This window comes from Sciurus vulgaris (assembly GCF_902686455.1).
Source record: "Sciurus vulgaris genome assembly, chromosome: 3".
NCBI lineage: Eukaryota > Metazoa > Chordata > Mammalia > Rodentia > Sciuridae > Sciurus > Sciurus vulgaris.
In genome coordinates, this window is record NC_136463.1 from 17,307,159 (window position 1) to 17,330,183 (window position 23,025).

Here is a 23,025-nt window from a genome sequence, read left to right on the forward strand (position 1 = left end):
GACATGTTTTCAGTCAAGAAAGAGAAGCCTGTTTCCACACATGTGAAATAAACCAGCTCAAGAAGAACAGAACCAGTGATCTTGTGACCACTCTGCCCTGACCAGCTAAACTAGCCAGATTGATTACATAATATCAGCAAGGCACACGAAGCACAATTTGGCAGCACACAGTGTCACAGGGTCGTCAAACATAAGCTGAGGTTCTACTGTTCAATTTCCACATAACATTTCATCACAGGTCAAAATTTCTTACATGGGGTTTGTGCACATGTGCCTAGAAAACAGAGTGATAGAAAGATCAATAGATAGCTCTATAGAAAGATGGATAGCTCAAGAGATCTATTTCCTTCTCTTCCTCCCTCCCCTCCACCAACCCATAGCCCCTGGGGCAGAAGCAGAGGAGAACCAACCAATAAGGAAAAATATGGAGAGGCAGAAAGAACATCTGCATCCTTAAATTCCATGAGGACAGAATTCTTCCTGTTCCATTTGCTATTAAACCTTCAGCAGATAGAACAATGCCTGGTACATAGTTAGTGCTCAATAAAAATTTATAGATGATATCACCATTCTACATTGTAGAGAAAAGAAAAGCATTGCCTTGGAGGAAGGTGGAAGCTGGTTAGGGGCTGAAGATAAGAAATATTCTGATTTGCAATCAAATGTGCCTATACAGACAGAGGTAACCAAAATGGAAGTTCTTGGAAACCATGGCAGTGAAGTTCACTTAGCAGATAAAGACAGCTTAGGCGACAGGACAAGGTTGGCAGCTCCAACACATCTGATTTGTAACAACCTTCAGGAAGAAGGTACCAGAAGGGAAGGGACTCGGGTGCCCACAGACACTCCCAGGCACAGGCCAGGGTCAGAGCTGCATCTTCAGCCCTTGTCCAGCCCACCTCACCGTATCTCCAATCTTGAGTCCCACACAAGACTTGAGGCCCGGGATGACCTCATTGTTGAGGCAGGTGGCATTGAAGGATAGAGACAATTCCTCAGGGAGGTCACGCACTTCCAGCTCTACTTTAGAGCGGATTTTCTGAGCAGAAAAAAAAAAAAAAGAACATAAGGAAATGAGCTGAAAGGAAATGGGCAAGAGCTGATTCCATCCCAAGCAAAATCTACCAGGTGGCCTTGAACTTAACCCTGGCAGTCAGATGCTGAGGTTGACGTGACAGCTAGTGGAGCACCCTGGGAGCCTGTTTCCTGCTCTTTCCTGCCCAGTAATCCCCTCCCTCTTTCTGTTCCCCCTTGTGTCCAGATGAGTCTCGGTGAAATCTGAACCAGCTACACCCTCCCTCAGGCCTCAAAGGCATGCAATAGAGAAGTGTCAAAATGGGTCACCTTCATTTGTGGCACTTTTCTGCCTAATTTTTCCCCCAGTACTGGGGATTGAACCCTGGGCCCTGAACATGCAAGGCAAGCACTCTTCCACGAAGCTATACCCCCAGTCCTTTTTCGTTTTAATTGAGACGGGATCTCCCTAAGTTATCCAGGCTGACCTCAAACTGCCTTGGCCACCCAAGTATCTGGAATTACAGGCATATGCCATTGTGCCCAGTCTCTATCTAATTTTTTTTGGGGGGGCAGGGTACCGGGGATTGAACTCAGGGGCACTGTGCCACTAAGTCACATCCCCAGCCATAATTTGTATTTTATTTAGAGACAGGACCTCACTGAGTTGCTTCGCCCCTCACTGTTGCTGAGGCTGGCTTTGAACTCACAAATCCCCTCAGCCCCCCCAGCTGCTGGATTACAGGTGTGTACCACCATGCAGGGCTCTATCTAATTTTTAATCGCTCTCACTTTCCCCATGACTCGGATCCCTCTTTTCTCTGTTGTTGGGGCTCAGTTTTCCCTCACTCAGACCCCCACTTGCTCCTTCTCCCTCTAATCCCCATGGCTATCTCCTTCCACCTTCTCTGAACTCTCCTCTCATTGTCCTTCTCCCCGCCTGGCATTCCTTTCTGGGCCATTTCCTGCTCAGAGGCTGCATCCCTCCCAGGGTCTGCCCTCACCTGACCTCTGAGAGCACCAGAGGAAGGCAATAAGGCCACATGGTGGACTGGCAGCCAGGACTCCCAAATCTGAGTCCTGCTGCACAGTAAACCAAGCCAAGTGGCCAAGTGGCAGGTCATTCCCAGCATAAGACACTTACCCCGTAAGCATCAACAATGAGCTGGAGGACATTGCTGGAATCAGTGGACAGAACCCCCACTGTGGTCCCTGGGATGAGCTCACTATAGTTCTAGAAAGGAAGGTAAAGATATCCAGAGATTACTGAAGGAAAGTAGGATCTCCTAAAGCCACCCCCCAAAATCAGACTGATTCTTGAAATGAAGATTGAAGGAAAGTATAGGATATTTCATTTGTCACTTCCAGGAATATATGTAGCAATTTTCAAGGCCTGAGCAAAATTATAGGAAACCTTCATACCCCTCCCGCACTGAATCACCTCCCTCCATCAGGACAGACATTGACACACAACACTAGTAGGCTGCAGGTTGAAGGGGAAAGGCCACAGAGAGGAATCTTAAGCTCCTGAGGAATGGGTTAAAGAAAGATCTTTCCTTATTGGGTCCCTAGTCAATAGTACCCTGGGCTAGCAACTGGTGACAGGTCCAGCCATCACAGGGTCCAGTCCAGGGAACCCCAAAGGCACAGTTACCTGGTAGAGACTGACTACATTTTCAGTCACTGCAAAAATCAAATTGATGTTTTTCTCAGATAGTTTCTCAGTCATCAATCCCAGAGAGGGATAATCCTGAAAAGGGGGAGGACATGGAGGTCAATGAAGAAGTCTCACATACTTAATAGACTCTGAGCCTTTGAACTTGGCTAACTCAGGCTGTGAACAAAACTTTTTCACCCCACAGGCAAAGTGAGATGCTACTGTTTGGATATGGTCTGAGTACGTCCCTCAAGGTTTCATGTGTTGAAATTTGATTCCCATGGTGAGGTATTAAGGTGGAAACGTAATCCAAACATAGTGTTTAGAGGTAGGGCCTTTGGGAAAGGACTGGGTTTACATAAGGTCATTAGGGTGGAGCCCCATGATTGAATCCTGGTGGCTTTATAAGAAGAGGGAGAAAGACCAGAAGAGACATCCATGTACACATGTGCTCCCTGACTCTTGCCATGTGATGCTCACACCGCCTCCGGACTCTGCCAGCAAGAAGACCATCACCAGATGTGGCACCTCAATAACCATGAGCTCAAATAAACCTGTTTGCTTTATGATTTACTAATACGTAAGCAAGAAGAGTAAAGTAGCAGCACAAACCCAGCTGTGAGCTCCAGAGACAGATGAAAATTACAGGCTGGTGGCATCAAAACTAAGCTCTTTCCTCCTACTCAAACTTAATGCAGTAAAACCATAAAGCAGCTAAAAGTCACGCCTCATTTTGGAACAATGGACAAACACCTTCACCTGGCTCTTGTGATCCTCCACCATGAAGTCTCAGCCTTTCTTTCCAAATATTGCTTACCTCCTGTCCTCTTCCACTCTTCCTCCCACCTGGAATGGCCTTCCTTTTAGTAAGCCACCTCCATCCTTAGGAATTGGCTTGAGTTTTACCTTCTCCAGGAGGCCTTCCTTGGCCATCCCAGCTCATGAGGAGCTGTCCTCCTTCCAATACCGGTAGCCTTACTAACTGTGCCACCCATTCAGCACTCACCATGCATTTTGTGTTATTAATAATATATATGTCCTTTCCTTTCAGCTAACCCAAAAACTCACTAAGAGTAGGGTATTTTTTATGTCCCTAAGCTCCTGGTCCAGTTCCTTACATAGAGTAGTGTCAAGGTGGCTGACTCAGCCATTGTAGGGTAGTCCTTGACTTGGGTATGGCTGACACCAAGGAACTCCAGCTACACGGGGGAGGGGGTAAAGTGTAAACATACCCATGGAATCCTAGACCTTGCAGGGAGATCGTGAGAGCATCCTGCTCAGTCTCCCGCCTTTACACAGGGACACCTGTAAGTTACCTGATAAGACGGTTGCTCATTAACTATCTTTAAGAGATGAAGAGTTTGTACTTCCTCCCAGACACCCAAAGTATCAGGACTCTGAGCACCAGCATGTTTATCTTATGGCTTACGACCTCTCCTGTTTCAATTTAAACTTCTCTTATTTAATGAATTGCCTATAGTTAATTTCTAAAACTTAAAAAAAACCTCATAAGAAGGCTCCTGTGTATTAGCTCAGTCATCACAGGCCCTTCTTTCCTTCAAGCTAAATGACTTTAAGTCCCTTAATGGTTCCCTATAGAACCTGCTCTCTGTGTTTTTGATGATCTTTGTCTCTTTTTCCTATGTCTTATCCCAATAACCACAAGTGAACACAGTATCCCAAATGGGGGCTCATCTTCACAGAGCAGGGAGGAAGGCCTGTTGTCCAGCTAGGCCTGGGAGAGTCCTTTGGACACATTCTGGATACCATGATGCTGCTGGTGGTGTGGATGACAGGGGAAGCAGTGATCATGCTGACCACAGTCAGGGCATCTGTAATGGCTGCACAGGTTGAACTCTGGATGGAGATGTCCAGTTACAGGAGGCAGGAGCTGGCTAGAACTGCTCACTGCCCAGGAAAAGGGCTATCATTTTCATACTCATCCAAGGACTGCCCGGGTGAGGGCAGCCATAGTCGATAGGGACCATGGGTGGTGCCAGAGATCTCACCATGGTAGTGGAGGCCGAGTAATGGTTGTCAGTGCCAACATGACATTGCCCATCATTGGGCTGGACAATGCCTGCCAGTCTTCCATCCAATGCTATATGGGTCTTGGCATCAGTGGTAAAAACCAGTAAATGAGATGCATCATTCCTCCAGCCAATTTTTTCCTGTTTAAAAAAAAAAAAGGTAAAAGAGACAAAGCAACTTCAGCCATATCATTGATAGAGAACAAAGATTCAAGGACCCCCCTGCCTGAAGGACTGGATAAGTCATCTTGGAGAAGGACCTCAGCCCTATCCCTTGGAATCCAAGTTAGAGCTTTCTAATTCAGAGTTTTCTTAGGAAAATAAATAGTCTCATAGTTGATTAATTCAAACAGCCAAATGACTCCTTCAACTCCAAACATAACTTCCATTGATAGTCATGTTACCCACCTAGAGCTGGGCTGGGCTAGAAGAAATTCTATCTGAACATCTACCCATTTTGCTGAGATTAAGTTACCTCAGCCTTGATTTTGAAATAATTTCAGAGAAGGCAAGATGTTCTCTCCAGAAAACATCTGGGATCAGTGAGGTTCAAAGAGTTGTCCCTTTTGGTCAAGCAGTAGATATAAGCAGGAACTGCCTATCAGAAGCAATTTATTACTCATGCTGTGCAAAGTTCAGCTTAGTTCTTATCGCAGATTGCACCAGAAATCCCCAGGGTGATCCTCTTCCCCACTCTGATCTGTGCCAACCACACCTGGTACCCGAGCCCTCCAAACTCACATCACAAACTGCAGCCTGCACGATGGCATCAAAGCCACCCTCTGGGGCATCTCGGTTCCGCGACACACTCTGCTTCTTCACTTCCTCATTGAAGCGAGTCACCTGGTCTGTCAGCGTCAGCACGTGTTTGTAGCCAAACATAGGCAGACAGGCATTCTTCATACTGGGAAGGGACGAGAGGTGACTTAAGCAGATACCCTGGAGGAAAGGGTAGTAAGGAACTGGAAGGGAAAGCGAATGGGACTAATAGAGACTGTGGGATGCCCAGGCCAGTTCCACACAATCACAATTGCCCAGACAGTTCAGATGCCAAGCCTCTCATCTTAACCTCACCTTCAGCTAGCCTAGCAGAAAAGAGGGTGAACTATGAATCCAGACTGCCTGAGTTCAAATCCCAGCTCCCCCACTTACTAGTCACGCGAACTTCAACATACCTCTCTAAACCTAACCCAGGAAACCAGGGACATAATAGCACATATCCCATAAGATGGCTGTGAGGCTCAAGCAAGTAGGAATTCAGCCAGAGTGAAGTTTGAGTTGTTGTTGCTGTGACCTTATAATTAACAGTTCTCTATAACAGTATAGCAAATGAAAGTCCCTGAACCATCAATCAGTTGACAGATCATGCCCAGACAAGAACATCGCTGTCCTCAGACTAAGTTTGCTTGTTTAATTAATAGATGATGTATTTTCTGGAAAAAAGTACAACCCAGACAGAAGGTTAAAAGTTGTATCAGCCTGGCACAGTGGTGCACATCTGGAATCTCACGGGTCAGAAGGCTGAGGCAGGAGGATTGCAGGTTCAAAGCCAGCCTCAGCAACTTAGGGAGGTGCTGAACAACTTAACAAGACCCTGTCTCAAAATAAAAAATAAAAAGGGATAGGGATGTGGCTCAGTGGTTAAGCCTTGTTACTGGGGGAGAAAAAAGCTGTATCATAAAACTTTGAAAACTAAAAAGCAAATTCATACCTTGTCAGGCTCAGTAACCATCATTTTAAATTACTATAGTACATGAATTTGCATACTCTTCACCAATTAAATAAGTCATTCAGTCATAAATTCAAGTGTGAAATGCAGGGCTGGGGTGCTCAGTGGTACAGCATTTGCCTACCATGCACAAGACCCTAGGCTCAATCCCCAGCACAACAAAACACTCTATTCATCAATTTACACACTGTTAAAGGGTTCAATATCTCTAGGATTTAATTTCTTGCATTTTAACCCTGCAGAACCCATGCCCTCAATGATAATAATAATGACAATAAAATCAAGCCTTTGGAAAGCATGGTTCCTCTCCTTACTTATCCATGAATTTCCCTCTGCTTTTGACCTCATTTCTTTCCTGTTCTCTCTTACCTCCAATACACTTGTGACAAAGACCAAGAAGCTGATACATTTTCTTTCTAGGCCCCCAATCAGGCTTGGACTGTATTGGCACAACAGAGATCCACAGGCTGGCCCATGTGTCAGACGGGAAAACCAAAGTAGAAAGGAGCTCTAGTTTGGCCAGAGGCGGCCAACAAAGCAACCCTAGAGGTAGAAATGGGACCAGGTCTTGGACCTGCCTGGAACAAAGCGGGAAGGGTGCTTCCCTAGTTTCTGGACTTACTCATAACAGGGATTTTTGAGTGCCTCTGGTGGGGAGATGTACATGTATGGTGACACAGGCTTGTCCACAAAGGCCCCAAAGCCAATCCGCAGGTTACTGGTAAGCTTGCGCATTTGGGAGGCCAGCTTGGTACCCAGGTTCTGGATGCTCCACAGATCATCCTTCATGGAGTAGGACAGGTCCATTAGGTAGTAGATGTCTACAGGGTAATCCTCCACCTGCCGCACTTGGATGGAGAAATTCTTCGAGTCATCTGGAAGCCATAAAGATATTAGTTTATCTCCTCTTCTCCTTCCAAGATTGAATAAGTGATTAAGTCATAGTGGGGCGGGGGGAGCAACTGCTTGATCAATTAAACTTGAAAGCCCTGGTCTCTTCTCCCTGCCTTATAATTATATTCCTCTTTCAAACTCTTGACCCTCCTGTTTTTAACATCTTCTTTTTCAGTGTAAGATTTTTTTTACCCTCTTAAAATCCCCATCTGTCTAATCCTCTGGATCCCAAGATTCTATCATCCCGACATCCTGAGTCATAGGAGTTTTGGTAATTACTACACTCCAGACTCTGTAAAAGACAGGAACTTACTCTTCTCTGAATCCATAGCACCTGACATGTGCCTTGCACATAGAAAGTCTCTCTTATATTCTTGTTAATTTAATCAAAAAGTCAAAATCAGTGCTTCGGAAAAGTCTGTCTCTTAGCCTCATCCTCCTCCTCTCTGAGAGAATCCCATCCCTACTTTGTCTGCCCCACCCCATCTCTCTCTCCCATGAAAGAGGGCCTTACAAATTGCTTTCTCATCCTTCATCTCTTTCACACCTCAGCATGAAGCTACACACTAGGTAAAATGGGCATTGGGAAGAAGAAACAAATGCTTTTTGAACACCTGATATGTCAGAAGGTTTACGTAACTTGCCCAGAACCAAATACCTAATACATGCGGGAGCTGAGATTCAAACTCAGATCTTCTGACTAAAATCCTAAAACTTCCCATTTTCTTCCATTTCCCCTGCATGCTTCTCTTCCCATCCCACATCCATTCTGAGCTATTCCCCCAAGATTTCCTGCTCAGACCTCCACCTTGTGCCTTATGCCCACCTGTCCCAGGTATCTCCTCAAGATAAGCCCCATGCCTACCTGGCCGTAGCCGGAGAGCAATCCTCTGGGGACTGACTTGAGTAACCTGGGAGCCATCTCCGGAACCCTTGTCACTAAGAGGTCTGGCCTCCAGGATTTGGGCCTCACTGACGGGAAACTCGATGGACTCTAGGGCACAGTTATCCTTCAGCAGATTCTCCTTCAGGTCACAGCGGGGTGAGCCCAGAGGCAGGGCCTGTAAGATAGGAGCCCAAGGGGAAGCCCAGGTAATCAGAGCTATGATGACTTAGCACTTACTCCATACTTTGGAGCTAAACCAGCATAAATGAACCAGTATGGTCCTTCCTGGGATAATCCCTAGGACCGTGTACAGAGGGGAAACTGAGGCATCACAAGGGCTGTTCATGGACTGGTAGCCAAGAAGTGAGCCTACACAGTCAGATGACTTCTGGACCATCATTTTTCCCAACTACGAAATGTAACTCATTTGTGGTCTCAAAATCAATTTAGTGGATGGGTCATAATCATCATCTCATGAAATAAAATGCAATAGAATAAAATAAAAAATAAGCATATAAATTGTAAAAGTAAGTGTTGTTTCATGAAACTTTTATTTATTGGGAAATGATCTATAAAAATTATAACAAACAATAATATGATATATTTCTTTCTGTAGGTAAGTCAAAAGTTTGGAAGCTACTGTGTTAGACACTGACTAGGTTGTGACCCAGGAAAACAGGGCTCTGTGTGTCCTGTTCCCTCTCTTTTCCCAACATGCAAGCCAGGACTAACAACAAGGTGGCTGGGAAGGCAGTTTGGGGAGATAGTGAAGCATGCAGGACAAGAGGCCAGGAATAGGCTGGCTGAGACTACATCTCAGGATTGCGACCTACAAACTGGTTCCTAGAGGGAGTCACTCAAACTCTCCAGGCCTGGTTTCCTCAGCTGTAACACAAAGATAGCAGCCCTCCCTTGGTACATAGGGCAGTCAAAACCCTGGAGAGTAGAATGGCGGCTGCCAGGAGCTAGGGTGGGAGTTGGTATGGAAAGTTGTTCTTCAATGAGTAGATGAGTACGGAGTTTCCATTTTTTCATGACAAAAAGAGTTATGGAGATGGATGATGGTAATAGTTTCACAATATGGTGTATGTTTTTATTTTTTTTATTTTTTTATTTTTTTATTGTAAACAAATGGGATACATGTTGTTTCTCTGTACATGGAGTAAAGGCATACCATTTGTGTAATCATAAATTTACATAGGGTAATGGTGTTTGATTCATTCTCTTATTTTTTCCCTTCCCCCTCACCCCTCCCACCCCCTTTTCCCTCTATACAGTCCTTCCTTCCTCCATTCTTGCCACCCTCCTTAACCCTAACCCTAAACCTAACCCTAACCCTAACACTAACCCCTCCCACCCCCCATTATATGTCATCATCCGCTTATCAGAGAGATCATTCGTCCTTTGGTTTTTTGAGATTGGCTTATCTCACTTAGCATGATATTCTCCAATTTCATCGATTTGCCTGCAAATGCCATAATTTTATCATTCTTTCTGGCAGAGTAATATTCCATTGTATACATATGCCACAGTTTCTTTATCCATTCATCAATTGAAGGACATCTAGGTTGGTTCCACAATCTGGCTATGGTGAATTGAGCTGGTGAATGTTTTTAATACCACAGAACTGTACACTTAAAGTGGTTAAGATGGTAAATCCTATTATGCAGATTTCACCACAATAAAAATTACTTTTAGGGGCTGGGGTTGTGGCTCAGTGGTAGAGCACTTGCCTAGCACATAGGAGGCACTGGGTTCGATTCTCAGCACCACATAAAAATAAATAAACAAATGAAGGTTAAAAAAAAGAGAATGTTTTTTAAAAAAATTACTTTTAGGGCTGGGGATATAGCTCAGTTGGTAGAGTGCTTGCCTCACAAGCACAAGGCCCTGGGTTCAATCCCGAGCACCGAAAAAAAAAAAAATTACTTTTAAAAGAACTAATAATAAAAATAGTAGTAGTTCCTTCCTTAAAAGAATGGCAACTGGGGCTAAATAAGACAATGCATGCAGTAAGCACTCCATAAATGTCAGTTACTATTATGAGATGCTTCATAAATAGTTCCTGGATAAATTAATTATGAATAAAGTTCACACATTTGGGAAATAGTGTAATGCCAGAGTCTGCCCAGTCCTTCCTCCTTCGATCTGGACAAAGAACAAATTAAACACCCTTCCAGAAACCGTCATTTGTATCTCATCGCCCTGTGGGGCCCTGGGTGCATTTACACCTAAGTACCGAATGGGGGATGAGCTATACCAGAAAGAACATCGAAAACCAGGAAGCAGGCTGCACCTGGGTCTACCACGAGTTGACCATGTGACCTCAGATAAGTCACTTTGAGCCCCAGTTTCCTCACCTATTTTGCAGGGGTGGAGGGGGCTGGACAATTTTTCAGTCCCTTTAGCCAGCATCATGTGGGCGTATGTGCATGAAGTCTCCTTGCCAGCTTAAGGGGATGAGCAGAAAGCTAATAAACCCCTCCCTGTGTGGTAAGAGCCCTCCCGGAACAGAGGGAAGGGACATGGCACAATCAGTATCTACCTGCCCATGTGCAACTCTGCGGCAACTCTTATAGGTAGAACAACCAATCAGAATGTACTTTACCACACAGGGGAGACGACAGGGCTAACATGTAAAGGGAAAACTAACAGAGGGTATATAAAGCAAGTCTCCACTGTGCTGGGGGCTCAGACTTTGAATTCACATCTGCTGGGCCATGCCAGCTCTAATAAACACTGCTTCCTGGCTGAAAAACCTCGTGTCCCATCTCTCTGAATGAGAATCCTGCAACACCTGGACCAATCTCACAATGTCTAGGCCTTCTGGGTCTCCTACCCACCCTCACGACCACTTCTACAAATCAGGTGTACATCCCATACCAACAGGCCAAAATGGCCAGCATTAACATTTATTGAGCACTTACGCAGTTACTCTGATGAGCACTTGACATAGATCACTGCAATCCCCCTGATGATTCTGTAATGCTGGAACTATTATATATAATTTTACGAGTGAGGAACCTGAGACCTGGAGCCTTCACAAATGAGGAGCCCAGTCTTACAGGTAAGAAATCTGAGGCTAAGTAACAAGCCCAAAGTTACAGAGGAAGGGACACAACTGAGATGCTATCCTCATGAAATAAGTTTTATTGAAAGCCGTAAAGAGTGGGGGTCAAGGCAGAGAAGTAGGGATGTGGGACAGGATGGTCCTAGGAACAGCCACACTAGAGAATGCCCCAGGTAGGATGCAAAACGGGGATGTGAGAGGTGTGGGGAAGGATGGATAATGTCCTTCCTCCTCAGTCTGCTCATGTGACCTGGTGGCCACATGCCAGGAGTGGAATTAAGCCTCAGCGAGCCACCAAGCTCAAAAACTCAATATCCCCTGATGCTTAAAATCCCTGTCCCTCTGCCTCTCCAGCCCGACCCCTCAGATAAGCTGAAGTCCTTCCCCACATGGATAGAAACACGAGAAGCTGCATCAGGAGCACCCACTGCCCAAGCAAAAAGCAAAGAGCTTCTGGAAACCAACGGCTTGGTTTTTCTGTCTTAGTTTCTCGGGTGTAAGTGCAGAGAAGTGGCCTCAGCAATGGGAACCAGGGCATAACACTTAATCTTCCAGCTGCAGATATCACAACAGGGGCATCACAGTCCATCCATGACTCTGAGATGAAACCTTCTTCCCCGTGTTCAGCTCTGATCAGGTACAGAATGGTAGTAGGAAGAACTCCTGGGCACTTCGGATTGTGTGCCCAGTCTCCCTGGTTCCCTACCCATCTCTCCCAACCCTTCTCCCTCAGGAAATAGTCTCTTTCGTACCAAAACACACACACACACACACACACACACACACACACACACACACACCCTACCCTTATTTTTGATTGCAACTCCCCACAAAGCCCTGAGGAAACCTTCCCCAAAAGGCAATGATTGGATCACCAAAGATGCCACAGAAAGCTGATCCCTTCCAGGACAAGGCAGATGCGGGGGGGGGGGAGAGATCTGGGGGTGGGGAGAACTGCAAGCCATCAAGTATCTTCCGGCTGCCTCAGTGAAGGCAGAGAATGTACTTGAGGGAGGTTCCCTTACTCCCATTCTCTACTTTGGCAGTCCTAATTAGAAGAGGGTCTCAAGTGCAAAGACATGCTGACAGTCCTTCCAATTTAGTATGAATTCTCTAAGAAAAATAAACACTGAAAAACAAAAACTGTTTCCTACCCTACCGCCCCTTGTGGTCACTGACGTCAGAGGTCAAGAACATAATAGGCCTGCTCATCAGCCCAGCTCTCCCTGAGAGCCTCCAGTCCCAGGAGGACACCACGGCAGTGACCTCAACACCCTCGAGCGACATTCCCTTTCTGAATAATCCAGGCAGAGATGGTAGAAGGGATGTCTCCAGGTTACTCCTTTCTAAGGAGGCGGATATGAAAGTTCCATTTTCAGTGAAACCAGATGTTACACAAAAAGGATAAAAATAGCCAAGACCCAGGGGAAGCTGCGGAGCACAGAGGTGGGAGGTGTGGCCCCATGTGCTGTGTGAGCGGGTGGATCGCCTTCCTTTCCTGGGAGGGTGACACATGCTCTTGGTACCATTCCCCAATCCTGTTCTGGAAATTGGTAAAGTGCAGCGTGAATAATTATGCTGCCTACCTCACAGGATTGGTCAGGAGATAAAATAATTGTGTGAGCATGAAAGGCTTTCAAAATACAAATGTCTCACTATACGTCAAATATGTTCAAATCCTTTTGGATATGATTTAAACAAATAAAAGGGCTGGGATTGTGGCTCAACGGTGGAGCGCCTGCCTAGCACACGTGAGGCACTGGGTGCGATCCTTAGCACCACATACAAAAAAACCCAAATAAAATAAAGTTATTTAAAAATTTTTCTTTAAAAAAGTGAATAGAAGGTGACACTTGTCTACAATTACCATTGTAACTACTACTGTTATTGCATATTCTCCTTCAAAGAAAGCAAGGGGCAATATGCCCTACTATTTTTTTTTTTTTTTTTTTCACTCCAGAGAGCTACAAAACCATCTTCAATCCAAATAAATTAACACTGTCATCTTGATTGGCTCATCTGGCGAGAATAAGAACTCACTTGAACATGCAAAGAGAGAGAAGTAGAGAAAGAAGGAGAGGAGAGGGAAGACATTGGAGTTTGTAGCTGTGGGTATTCATACTTCCTCGTTTACAAGGAGAGAAGAACTCTTAATTTTATCCCATCGTTGTTGATGTTCTTTACAATAACAAGTTGAAGCCAAACTCTCAGGATGGACATTTATCCCCCAGGTTAAAAACAAGTAGAGAGAAAGAGCAACAGGAGAGTGAGAACAACACTGTGTTAGCGACTGGAGTATGAGCTAGGCCTCCTCCCAGTGAACACTCAGGCCTGCACACCAAGTCCGAGCAGCTCCTCCACCTTAGGGTTGCCAAAGTTAGCAGCTGTTTGGGACTTATGTATACTAACAATCGTTTGTCATTTAACCCAAATTTAATTGTGAGGAAAAAGGAAACATTCTGGGAAGTTCTGTCTTGTACCCCTTCTCTTCCCATTTTTCACCCTTCTTGATCTGCTAGGGCTTAGGTCTGACCAGATGCCGCTTTCAGAACATGTAACCAGATTTCAGAGATGCAAACATGGAATATTTATGGGTGATCATGGTGAGTCCTGTCCTCTGGGGCAGGCTGGGAGAAGGCAGGGGTGGGGGTGCAGGGTAGGATCTAAGGATGAGGTTGGGCCAGTCTAGGAATAGGAAATGGGAACAGTTAAGACGAAAGAAAACTCATGAGTATTTGACTGGCAACCTCGATTCTGCCTCCGTTTTCCTTGACCAACAATCAGTTCTTTTGATGAGCAATGTTTGTCCAACTTGCTGCCAAGACAACCCATTCTGATGCAAGAGGTCCAGGGTCCATCCTGCAAACCTTTATTTTTAACAAGCACCTTGGGCAATTTTCACCACCATGGGAAGGTCTAGCTAGGCTCTAGCATGGTGCCAACTGGGACCAACATGACAAGTTGAATTTCTGCGTGAAGCTGGCCTTTTGCTAGATGTATCACCAGAGACAGCACGACATCCCAACCCATGTCAGTATCTAACCCTCCAAGAACACACCCTATGCAGATGGGCCCAAAACGCTGCGCTCAAGCCCGTTGGCTACGTTTTTCTATTACCCAGCCAAGCACTCGCTACACACCCAAGAGCGGCTGTCCTCTGAGGACCAAGGGAAAGCAGAGCCCAACCAGTTGTTTTTCCAGGCACTGCCAGCATCGCCTGGAACAGTCAAGGCATGGGGCACAGAAGCACCAAGCTGCAGCCTCAGCCCATCTTTGGCTGTGTAGGGGAGGACCCACGCAAGGGTTACAGCCCTGGATCCCCATCTCTTTCCTCCTGGCTGACACATTTTTGCATCACACTGGGGTCCTCCGCCCTTTGCTGTAGTCATTCACTAAAGTTTGTGCTACCCTGCTTCCATTTATGTTCCATCCTCCAGGGAAATATCTCTAGGCCTTTCTACCTCCCCTCATTAGATTTCTATGGTCTTAACTGTTCCCATTTCCTATTCCTAGACTGGCCCAACCTCATCCTTAGATCCTACCCTGCACCCCCACCCCTGCCTTCTCCCAGCCTGCCCCAGAGGACAGGACTCACCATGATCACCCATAAATATTCCATGTTTGCATCTCTGAAATCTGGTTACATGTTCTGAAAGCGGCATCTGGTCAGACCTAAGCCCTAGCAGATCAAGAAGGGTGAAAAATGGGAAGAGAAGGGGTACAGGACAGAACTTCCAAGAATGTTTCCTTTTTCCTCCCAGACTTTCTGGGCCAGAGCTGCCTGCCCTTTTTTTTTTTTTTTTTTTTTTTTTGCTTTGGGCTGAAGAGGAGGGAAGGAGGAGGAGGAAATGAGGGACATAGGGCTTCTCTCTGTTCTACCAGTTTTAGGCCATCCAATCCAAACCTGGTACCTCTGCATCAGCTCCCCCTTCTAGGATTCAGTTGCAGAAGTGCAACTTTCTTATAAAAAGAAGCTTCATAGCATCATGATGGTGACCAGAGGAAGGAAGAAAGGGCAGATGAAAAGGGAGGAAGCCACATGACACTTGAGCAGGCAGCTCTGCCCAAAGGGGAGGGGCACCTGGGGGTGGGGGAGGAGGACTCACACTCCCCCACACTTCCCACTCCCAGCCCCCGGGAATGTTTCATTTACTAAATGAAGTCAGTGTGGCCCAGATGTTGGGCAGCTGCCTGGGGAAGCAGTTCCCCGTGCTGTGCCTAACGGCGCAGAGGCCAAAGCAGCATGTCGGGCTGGCCTCCGTGCTCTGGCAGCCCTGCTCCTGGGGGTAAACACCGCCTCCCGGCTCCCCTCCCCCACAGTCTGCCTGGGAGGTTGCCTTTTTAGGAAAATCAGTGAATCAGGAAAAGAAGCAGAGGGAATGAAAAGCCCTTAAAACTGTAGAGGGAGGGACATGCTGAGTGAGTGACAGAGGATGGATGACTCCGGTAGCTGAGTAGCAGACAGGCCAGGAGCTCAGGTAACCACCTGCCAGTGGCCGGTGAGTCAGCCTCAGACTCTAATGGTTGGGAATCTCTCCAGCCATGCCCATCCACATCCCCCCACCCGCAGCCTCGTCAGCTCCACATTCCCAACCCAGCCACAAACATAGCATTTGCTCAGACACACTCATTCCCTAGGGCCCCAGACACAACAAACCCTCAGTAGACAAAGCTAACCCTTTCCCATCACCCTCCCATCCTCACCAATGGGCCCAGCTCCTTCTCTCATTGACACCTAGGAGAGGGAAGTAAGGAGGGAAAGAAGAGAAAGAGGCCATCAGAGAGAGGGGAAGAAGAAATATCGCCCAAAAAATGCCCCACACAGGTGCAAGATTCCTCTTCTATTTGCCTTTTTTGAGGTTCTGAAAGAAAGAAACAAGACAGCTCCCCTACACCCCTTCTGTCTCTCCTTTGGGACTGGCGGGCCCTCTTCCCTGGAATGTCCCACCCCAACAAAAGGCAAGCAAAGGTAATAACAGGCAGCAATGGTTACAACCAGGCCAGAGGCCCAACTGAACTGGCTGGGTGGGGTTTCCCAGGAGACTGGGCAGCACTGCCAGCAATGTTCCAATGACAGCTCTTGGACATCCATCAGTGGGAAGGCTTCACCCCAGTCTTGCTCAGAAGGGTCCTGCTATGCATTTAGCAGGAAGGAGATAACCTAATGGGTCTGCATCTATGTCAGGGAAAACAAGGTGCAGTGTCTATTCCTCACCTCATCGGAGCACCAGGCACACACAGGACTCACAGCCAGACATTGCTGGCAGGAGCTCACCCCTCTTGTGGTACAGATATTGGGCCCTGCAACAGAGAGATAAGCGCATTAGCACCTGATCCGGCTCAATGAAGTAACCAGTCTGCCCCGTCCTTCCCAACTTTCCAAACACCCAGGTTCACAGCTCTCAAGTGCACACAAATACATCTTAATCATGCCACAGATTTTAACAGGCTATTGGTAAGGAAGAAAGAGAATGAAAAAGTTTAAGGGAAACTCATCTCCACCCTCAGCTGACAAGGTCACAGGATGACAAGTGATGGGATGTGGCTGAGACATGGTCCCAAGTATCTGATCACAACTGATGGAAAGGCTTTAATTAACAACTGGCTTGATGCCTACATTGTGAAAGTGAAAATATGAGGAAGCCCAGAGTAATGGCAAGTCCTCTTCAGTTACGCAAGTGATATTCACAGCCACAATACGGAGGAGCCCAGGCCCAGAGGCACCAACATCAAGCATAGCCCAAGTATGGCGAGGGGTAGGGAGGGCAGGGTGACTTTAGTGGCAGTGTCCCATTAGTCTAGTAGAGGAAAGGAAATCTGAAAACTTCTTAAGCTTCCCAATACAGGTATCTTGGAATCCAAGCATAAAATGCTCCAGAGAACTATAGAAATGTTAGAAAAAGTCGACTGGTAGAGACTGGAAGATGGTGGAATTTGGGCATTAGAAGTAAGGCCTACGCTTGATTCCGAATGCTCTCTGTAGTAGCCATGTTATAGCCTTGGGCAACCCACCTATTCTCTATGAAATGACTCACAGGATTTCTGCCTCACAGGATTTCTCTAAGAATTTGGTGAGCCAAGGGGTACACAAAAATACGCCATTCTAATGAATATGAACAGTCTTCAGACTGACAGAGAAAATCCTGGGGGCGGGGGGTGAGAAGCAGGGACAGCAAGGAGGACAAAAATTGCCCTGAGCCAGGAAGCAAAACCCAGGCATCTGCTTAGGCAGAAGGTGCTACCCTCCCTGCTCCCCAGCTCGGCCTCCCTGGCCTCAGCCAAGTAAACCCCCTCTTCCTGCAGTGACCTCAGGGAGGCCTTTTCCAGTATAAGACACAGAGTAAGGAAGACCCATTCCTCCTTAGAATGAAGAAAGATCCATTCAGATATCCTGACAGTTGCATTATCCAACTTTCTAAAGGGCCTCCTTTGACCCCAGCTGTAAAGACCAGCAACTCTGTGTTTTGGGGAAATTGTCTCCAGTGAGTACTTTTGCAATATTCCCCAAACTTCTCACCAAAGTACACGTCCCAGTCTATTTTATTAAAGTGTGACCAAGCTCCTTCCATCCCAACACCCGGACAAAATACATTCAGAAAACGACCTACCAGGGCTCGGGATATTTGATTTCCTGGAGTTATGAACCTTTGTTTGAGTTCTATTGATTAGGACACTTCGCAACTCTGTAAGAGTAGAGGTCAACTTGCAGAAAACCAAAGACAATGTAAATTTTTTTTTTATGCGAATAGTCAGCATGATTCTTATCCAGCAAAAAAGCCAGTGATTTCTGTCTGGTAGAAAAGGTAACCTTCCAGGATTAGGTTTACTGCTTTGCAAACACTGGCCAAATTTGAATCTATTAGCAATAATTCATTTCCACCTTTCTTTTCCACCTTTCTCTTCCTTAAATGCTCATTTCAAATAGTCACAACATCTTGCTGGTTCCCTTATTAACCAAGTTAAATCATTTTTTTTTTTAATTTTTTAGTTGTAGATGGACACAATACCTTTATTTTATTTCTTTATTTTTTTACGTGGTACTGAGCATCAAACCCAGTGCCTCACATGCACTAGGCAAGCGCTATACCACTGAGGGAAAACCCCAGCCCCTGAATAAAATCTGTGACACGTGTTTGTTTTATATATTAGAATCATACATTTAACTCTTCAAAAATTACACTTTAAGGAGCTGGGTGCAGTTCAGTGTTAGAACATATGCTTAGCAGGTGCATATATATGTTCAATCCCTGGTTCAAATCCTAACAGAAAGAGAGAGAGAGAGAGGGAAATTATACTTTAATAGTATTTGCAGGGTATCACTAGATCAGAGGGATCTAACAGAAGAGTGCATGAACAGTCAGAAAGACTGTGGTCCTGAGTCAGCTGCTAATAGTGTGGCCTTGGGTGAGTCATTTAACTCCTCTCAGCCTTATTTTCCTCAATAATATGGTATTCCTACCATATTATTATTATTTTTCCTAGTCTTAATGACACTGCCACCCAATATATTTAGGTCCCTTGAGGCCTGTCCTGCCCTGCCCAGACCAAACCCAGTACTGTTCAAAGATGTTCAGTAAATACATATTGGAGTCAATCAAAAGGGGTTGTGATTCAGTGGTAGAGCGCTTGCCTTGGCACGTGTGAGGATTTGGGGTCAATCCTCAGCACCACATATAAATAAATAAAATAAAGGTCCACTGAAAGCTAAAAAGTCTAATGCCTTTTTTTAAAGTATTAGACTAGATCAGTTTTATTTATTTCATTTATAAGCCCAATGAGTTCATTTCTTCAAAATTACACAAAGAATTCTAAGTGGGTCTCTCACAAAATTTAGACTATCACTGCTCTCCCCAAAACGTGGAATACTTGACGTTCCTCCTAGAAGCTCCAGGTTTCCTCACAGCCTTGAGTCTGACTAACTTCAAAGGCCTTCTTGCCAGGCACAGTGGCACACACCTGTAATCCCAGCAGCTTGGGAGGCGGAGGCAGGAGGATTTTGAGTTTGAGACCAGCCTCAGCAAGCAACTTAGTGAGACTTACAACTCAGTGAGACCCTGTTTCTAAATAAAATATAAAACAGGGCTGGGGATGTAGCTCAGTGTTTAAGTGCCCATGGGTTTAATTCCCAGTACTAAAAAAAAAAAAAAAAAAGGCCTTTCTTAACCCTAAAATTCGACAAGTAGGATGCCCCTATAAGCTCACTAGTAACTTCCAGAGCCCTACCTCTGCTTGTCTATAATCTTAGCATGTGTATATAAGGACTGCGTACGGGAATTATGGCATAGGTTCCAGGCCTGGCCCTAAAACAGGGTCACCTCAAAGGTGAGGTATCCCTCAGCCAGACAAAATCTGAAATGGAAGAATGGAAGCTGATCTTCGCAGAGCAGCCATGATCAGGATATCTCAACCTTCAAAATCAACAATGCAACCAAGGCTTTTCCCTGCCAGGGCTGCCTGGCCATGTCTGGGCCTCACAGTTGCTCTCTCCCCAGGCAGAGGTGGACATAGCCCCCTTCATTTGTCCTATCAGAAGAGTTCAGAAAGGAACCTCGCCTGAACTATTTTAGGTACTCCCTCTCTTTGGGGAATTGCCATGAGAACTGGCATCCAGGAATTAATTCTGGATACAAACGTCGTGGATGTTCACAAGGGAGAGAAGAAGCACAAAGCAACGGCAGAGAGTGGAAAGGCAGAGGACTGTGGGAAGCGTGGGCACTATCGGATTGTTTCTGAAAACTTTTCCCAGTCTGTCCATTTATCCAGCCATTCATTCTCAAGTTAGCATTTCCCTATGAGTCCTTGATTCATAACCACAAAAGACAGCCTTGCCAGATGTGAAATAAGAAACAGCAGGCCCCTCCTAGTGCATGAGCAGTCCCTGACCCCAGAGGAGGAGCTGAGAGGCTGGATTTGCTCCTTAGGAAGTCATGCCCTGGAGTCATGGTTACCCACTCCCCTTTATCCCTTGTTTTTAATGAATCACAGGTTGACTTTGTGAGAACCAATGATCCCTCCATGATCTCCCCACCAAGTCCTGCCACTTAGGGCAGGTGCCCTGGAATGCAGCGGGTTCAAAGTGACTTGACTCATCAGAGTCTCCCAGCTGGGCCCTTGCTGATTCCAGGCCACCCCACCGTCCTGCAAATGGGTGAGGAGTCTGGACCTGGGTTTTCAGTCATTCATAAAGCCTGTGTTCCTGCTCAGCCACTGGGGCCCAGACAGGGCCCTCCTAGAGAAGTGGGGATCTTCAACACAATGTCATTGAAAAGGATGAACAACTGCTACAGCCTCTTTCCTCTGACAGTTTATCCAGCGCAGCAAAACAAGACAGACTGGGCCTGATCTTCAGGAGATGGTTGTAAGATGGTTGTAAGAACAAGTCCCCGGAGCATTGCTGAGCATAACAGCTGGCACACAGAAAATGCCCAATAAACACTCCTGCTACAATTGTTTTCATTGTTGCTGTTTTTATCCTTAGTCTTAAACTGTTTTGGGCAAATGAATGTTTTTACTTTTTTTTTTTTTTTTTTTTTTTGTCCTTGAAGATACTATTTTTTAATATTTTTTTAATTGTACGTGGATATAACTTTATTTTTTTAATGTGGTGCTGAGGATTGAACCCAGTGCCTCACATGTGCTAGGAAAGTGCTCTACTACTGAACCACAACCCCAGTCCCTTTTTATAAAACACTAGACACAAAGCCAAGTACACCCCAAACAGAGGGGTCGGGTTGACAGCATGAAGCAGAAAGTATCAGGCTCAGGTAAAATGACCAGTTATCAGATCTGGTTTCTAAATGGAGTTAGGAATATTAACATTCAAAAATCCAATCTAGGAGAGATGGCCAAGACAAGACGGCCAATAGAAAAGATAGGCAAGGCCAGCCAAGAAGTTTGCCTGGAAAGTAGAAGTCGAAGGCTGTGGTTTGGCACGTCAGCCTGATTCACAGAACCAGAGCAGAGACAAAGGGTGGGAAAAATAGAGAAAAAAAAGAAACAAGGAAGAGAGTTGGAACCAGTGGAAATCACATGCGTCAACGAGGGCTATTTTGGGGACATGTTGTCCAATAAAACAGGATGTCAGAATGCAGGAACAGGCCACCCTGATGAGGCCAGGGGACTTCGGGAGAGGGCCAAGTTAGCGTGAACAGCGTTCAGAGGGCAGGGAAGACCGTCTGTATTGCAAGCGCTATGGACATCTCTCTTACTGTCGGTCAGAGAGGGATTCTGGCCGGGATCCTCAGTCCTGCCACTGACCTTTGATCAATTCCCAATACCTGGCTGGGTGACTCACTGAAGAACAAAACTTCTTGCATGAACTGCCCTGTGAGTGCACAAGTGGTTTCTATGGAGCATATTTCAAAGAAAGTTTATTTTTGTTCCTTCCTTCAAGGTAACTATAGCTCAGTAACCCAAAGAAAGGGAAAGGAGAGAAGGTAGAATTCAAGGCAATGCACACCTCTGTGCTCTGAGCAAAAGCATCACCCAAAGTCTTAAGGAATCCAAACTACCATGTTTCATCAAATCTAAGGTTATGGATGTAGTATGCATAATATACTATGATTCATAGTATGATTTCAGAGATTCTAAACTTTTCAAAAAACAAAGTATGGCCGGGCGTGGTGGCGCATACTGGGATTACAAATCCCAGTGGTGGGAGGGGCTGGCAGCTGGGATCACAAAGATAACCTCAGCAGTTCAGCAAGGCCCTAAGCAACTCAGCGAGACCCTGTCTCAAAATAAAATAAACAGAGCTGGGGAGGTAGCTCAGTGGTAGAGCACTGGCCTGGCAGGCTCGAGGGCCTGGATTCAATCCCCAGGATGGCAACAAGAAGAAGAAAGACCCAATCAAAGGTAAAACAGACACTCCCTGGCCCTCCAGGAATAGGTAGGTAGGAGCAGTGTGCATCTCAGTGGTAAAGCACTTGCCTAGCATGTGCAGAGCTCTGGGTTCGATCCCCAATACACAGGAAAAAAGAAATGCATCTGAGTCAATTAAATACAGTGTTTAACGTTGGAAAGTACTTATGTGTAATTTGCCTCCACCAATATTAAAATGTGTTATGGATTGAATTATATCCCCCAAAAGATATTTATGTCCTAATCCCCAGTACAGAATTTGGATATAGGGGCTTTGCAGAGGTATTCAATGAGATCATTAGAGTGGGCACTGATCCAACATGACCAGTGTCCTTATAAAATGAAAGAAACACCATGTGACGACACAGAGAGAATAGCGGCATGTGACAACAGCCAGAGTTGCAGATGGAAGTCAAGGACACCAAGGATTCCAGCCACCACCAGAAGCTAAGAATACACAAGGAAGGATTTTACCCAGAGTCTCAGAAAACAAGGCCTTGCTAACACCTTGATTTCAGATATCTATCCTCTATCCTCCAGAGAGAATAAATTTCTGCTGTTTTCAGACATCCAGTTTGTGGTACTTTGTTTCAGAATCCCTAAGAACCTAGCAAAATGAAATTTGCATTTCCTTAACACATATGACATAATTTTGAAAAGTAGTGCCCTGCAATAAGCCAGCCTGCACTGAAAACTTTGCTGTATTTAATCCACTTGTGGATAAAGTCAGCAAAATGGTTACTTTAGCCTTATACCTTCCTACCAATATGTCTCAATGACATCAGCATTCACTGATTCCTTTCTTCCCTCAACAAACATCCCTTGGGCACCTGCCTGTACCAGGTACTCTCGTGGGTACAGAGGCACCCTGATGAACTAAACAAA

The 23,025-nt window shown here is 45.7% G+C and overlaps 1 protein-coding gene across 3 annotated transcripts in view; it reads right to left on the bottom strand.

The window, feature by feature from the left end:
* Positions 1 to 23,025, bottom strand: part of LOC306658207 (integrin beta-3-like) — a 56,119-nt gene that overhangs the window by 23,069 nt on the left and 10,025 nt on the right. For all 3 annotated transcript variants that reach the window (XM_079134948.1, XM_079134949.1, XM_079134950.1), the window contains exons 2-9: positions 16,496 to 16,581; positions 8,190 to 8,385; positions 7,053 to 7,305; positions 5,443 to 5,605; positions 4,681 to 4,842; positions 2,669 to 2,764; positions 2,159 to 2,248; positions 900 to 1,039 (exon numbers count right to left, since the gene is read on the bottom strand). In XM_079134948.1, the coding sequence (XP_078991074.1) occupies positions 900 to 1,039; positions 2,159 to 2,248; positions 2,669 to 2,764; positions 4,681 to 4,842; positions 5,443 to 5,605; positions 7,053 to 7,305; positions 8,190 to 8,385; positions 16,496 to 16,581 (1,186 nt within the window). The remainder of the gene's footprint in view (positions 1 to 899; positions 1,040 to 2,158; positions 2,249 to 2,668; positions 2,765 to 4,680; positions 4,843 to 5,442; positions 5,606 to 7,052; positions 7,306 to 8,189; positions 8,386 to 16,495; positions 16,582 to 23,025) is intronic.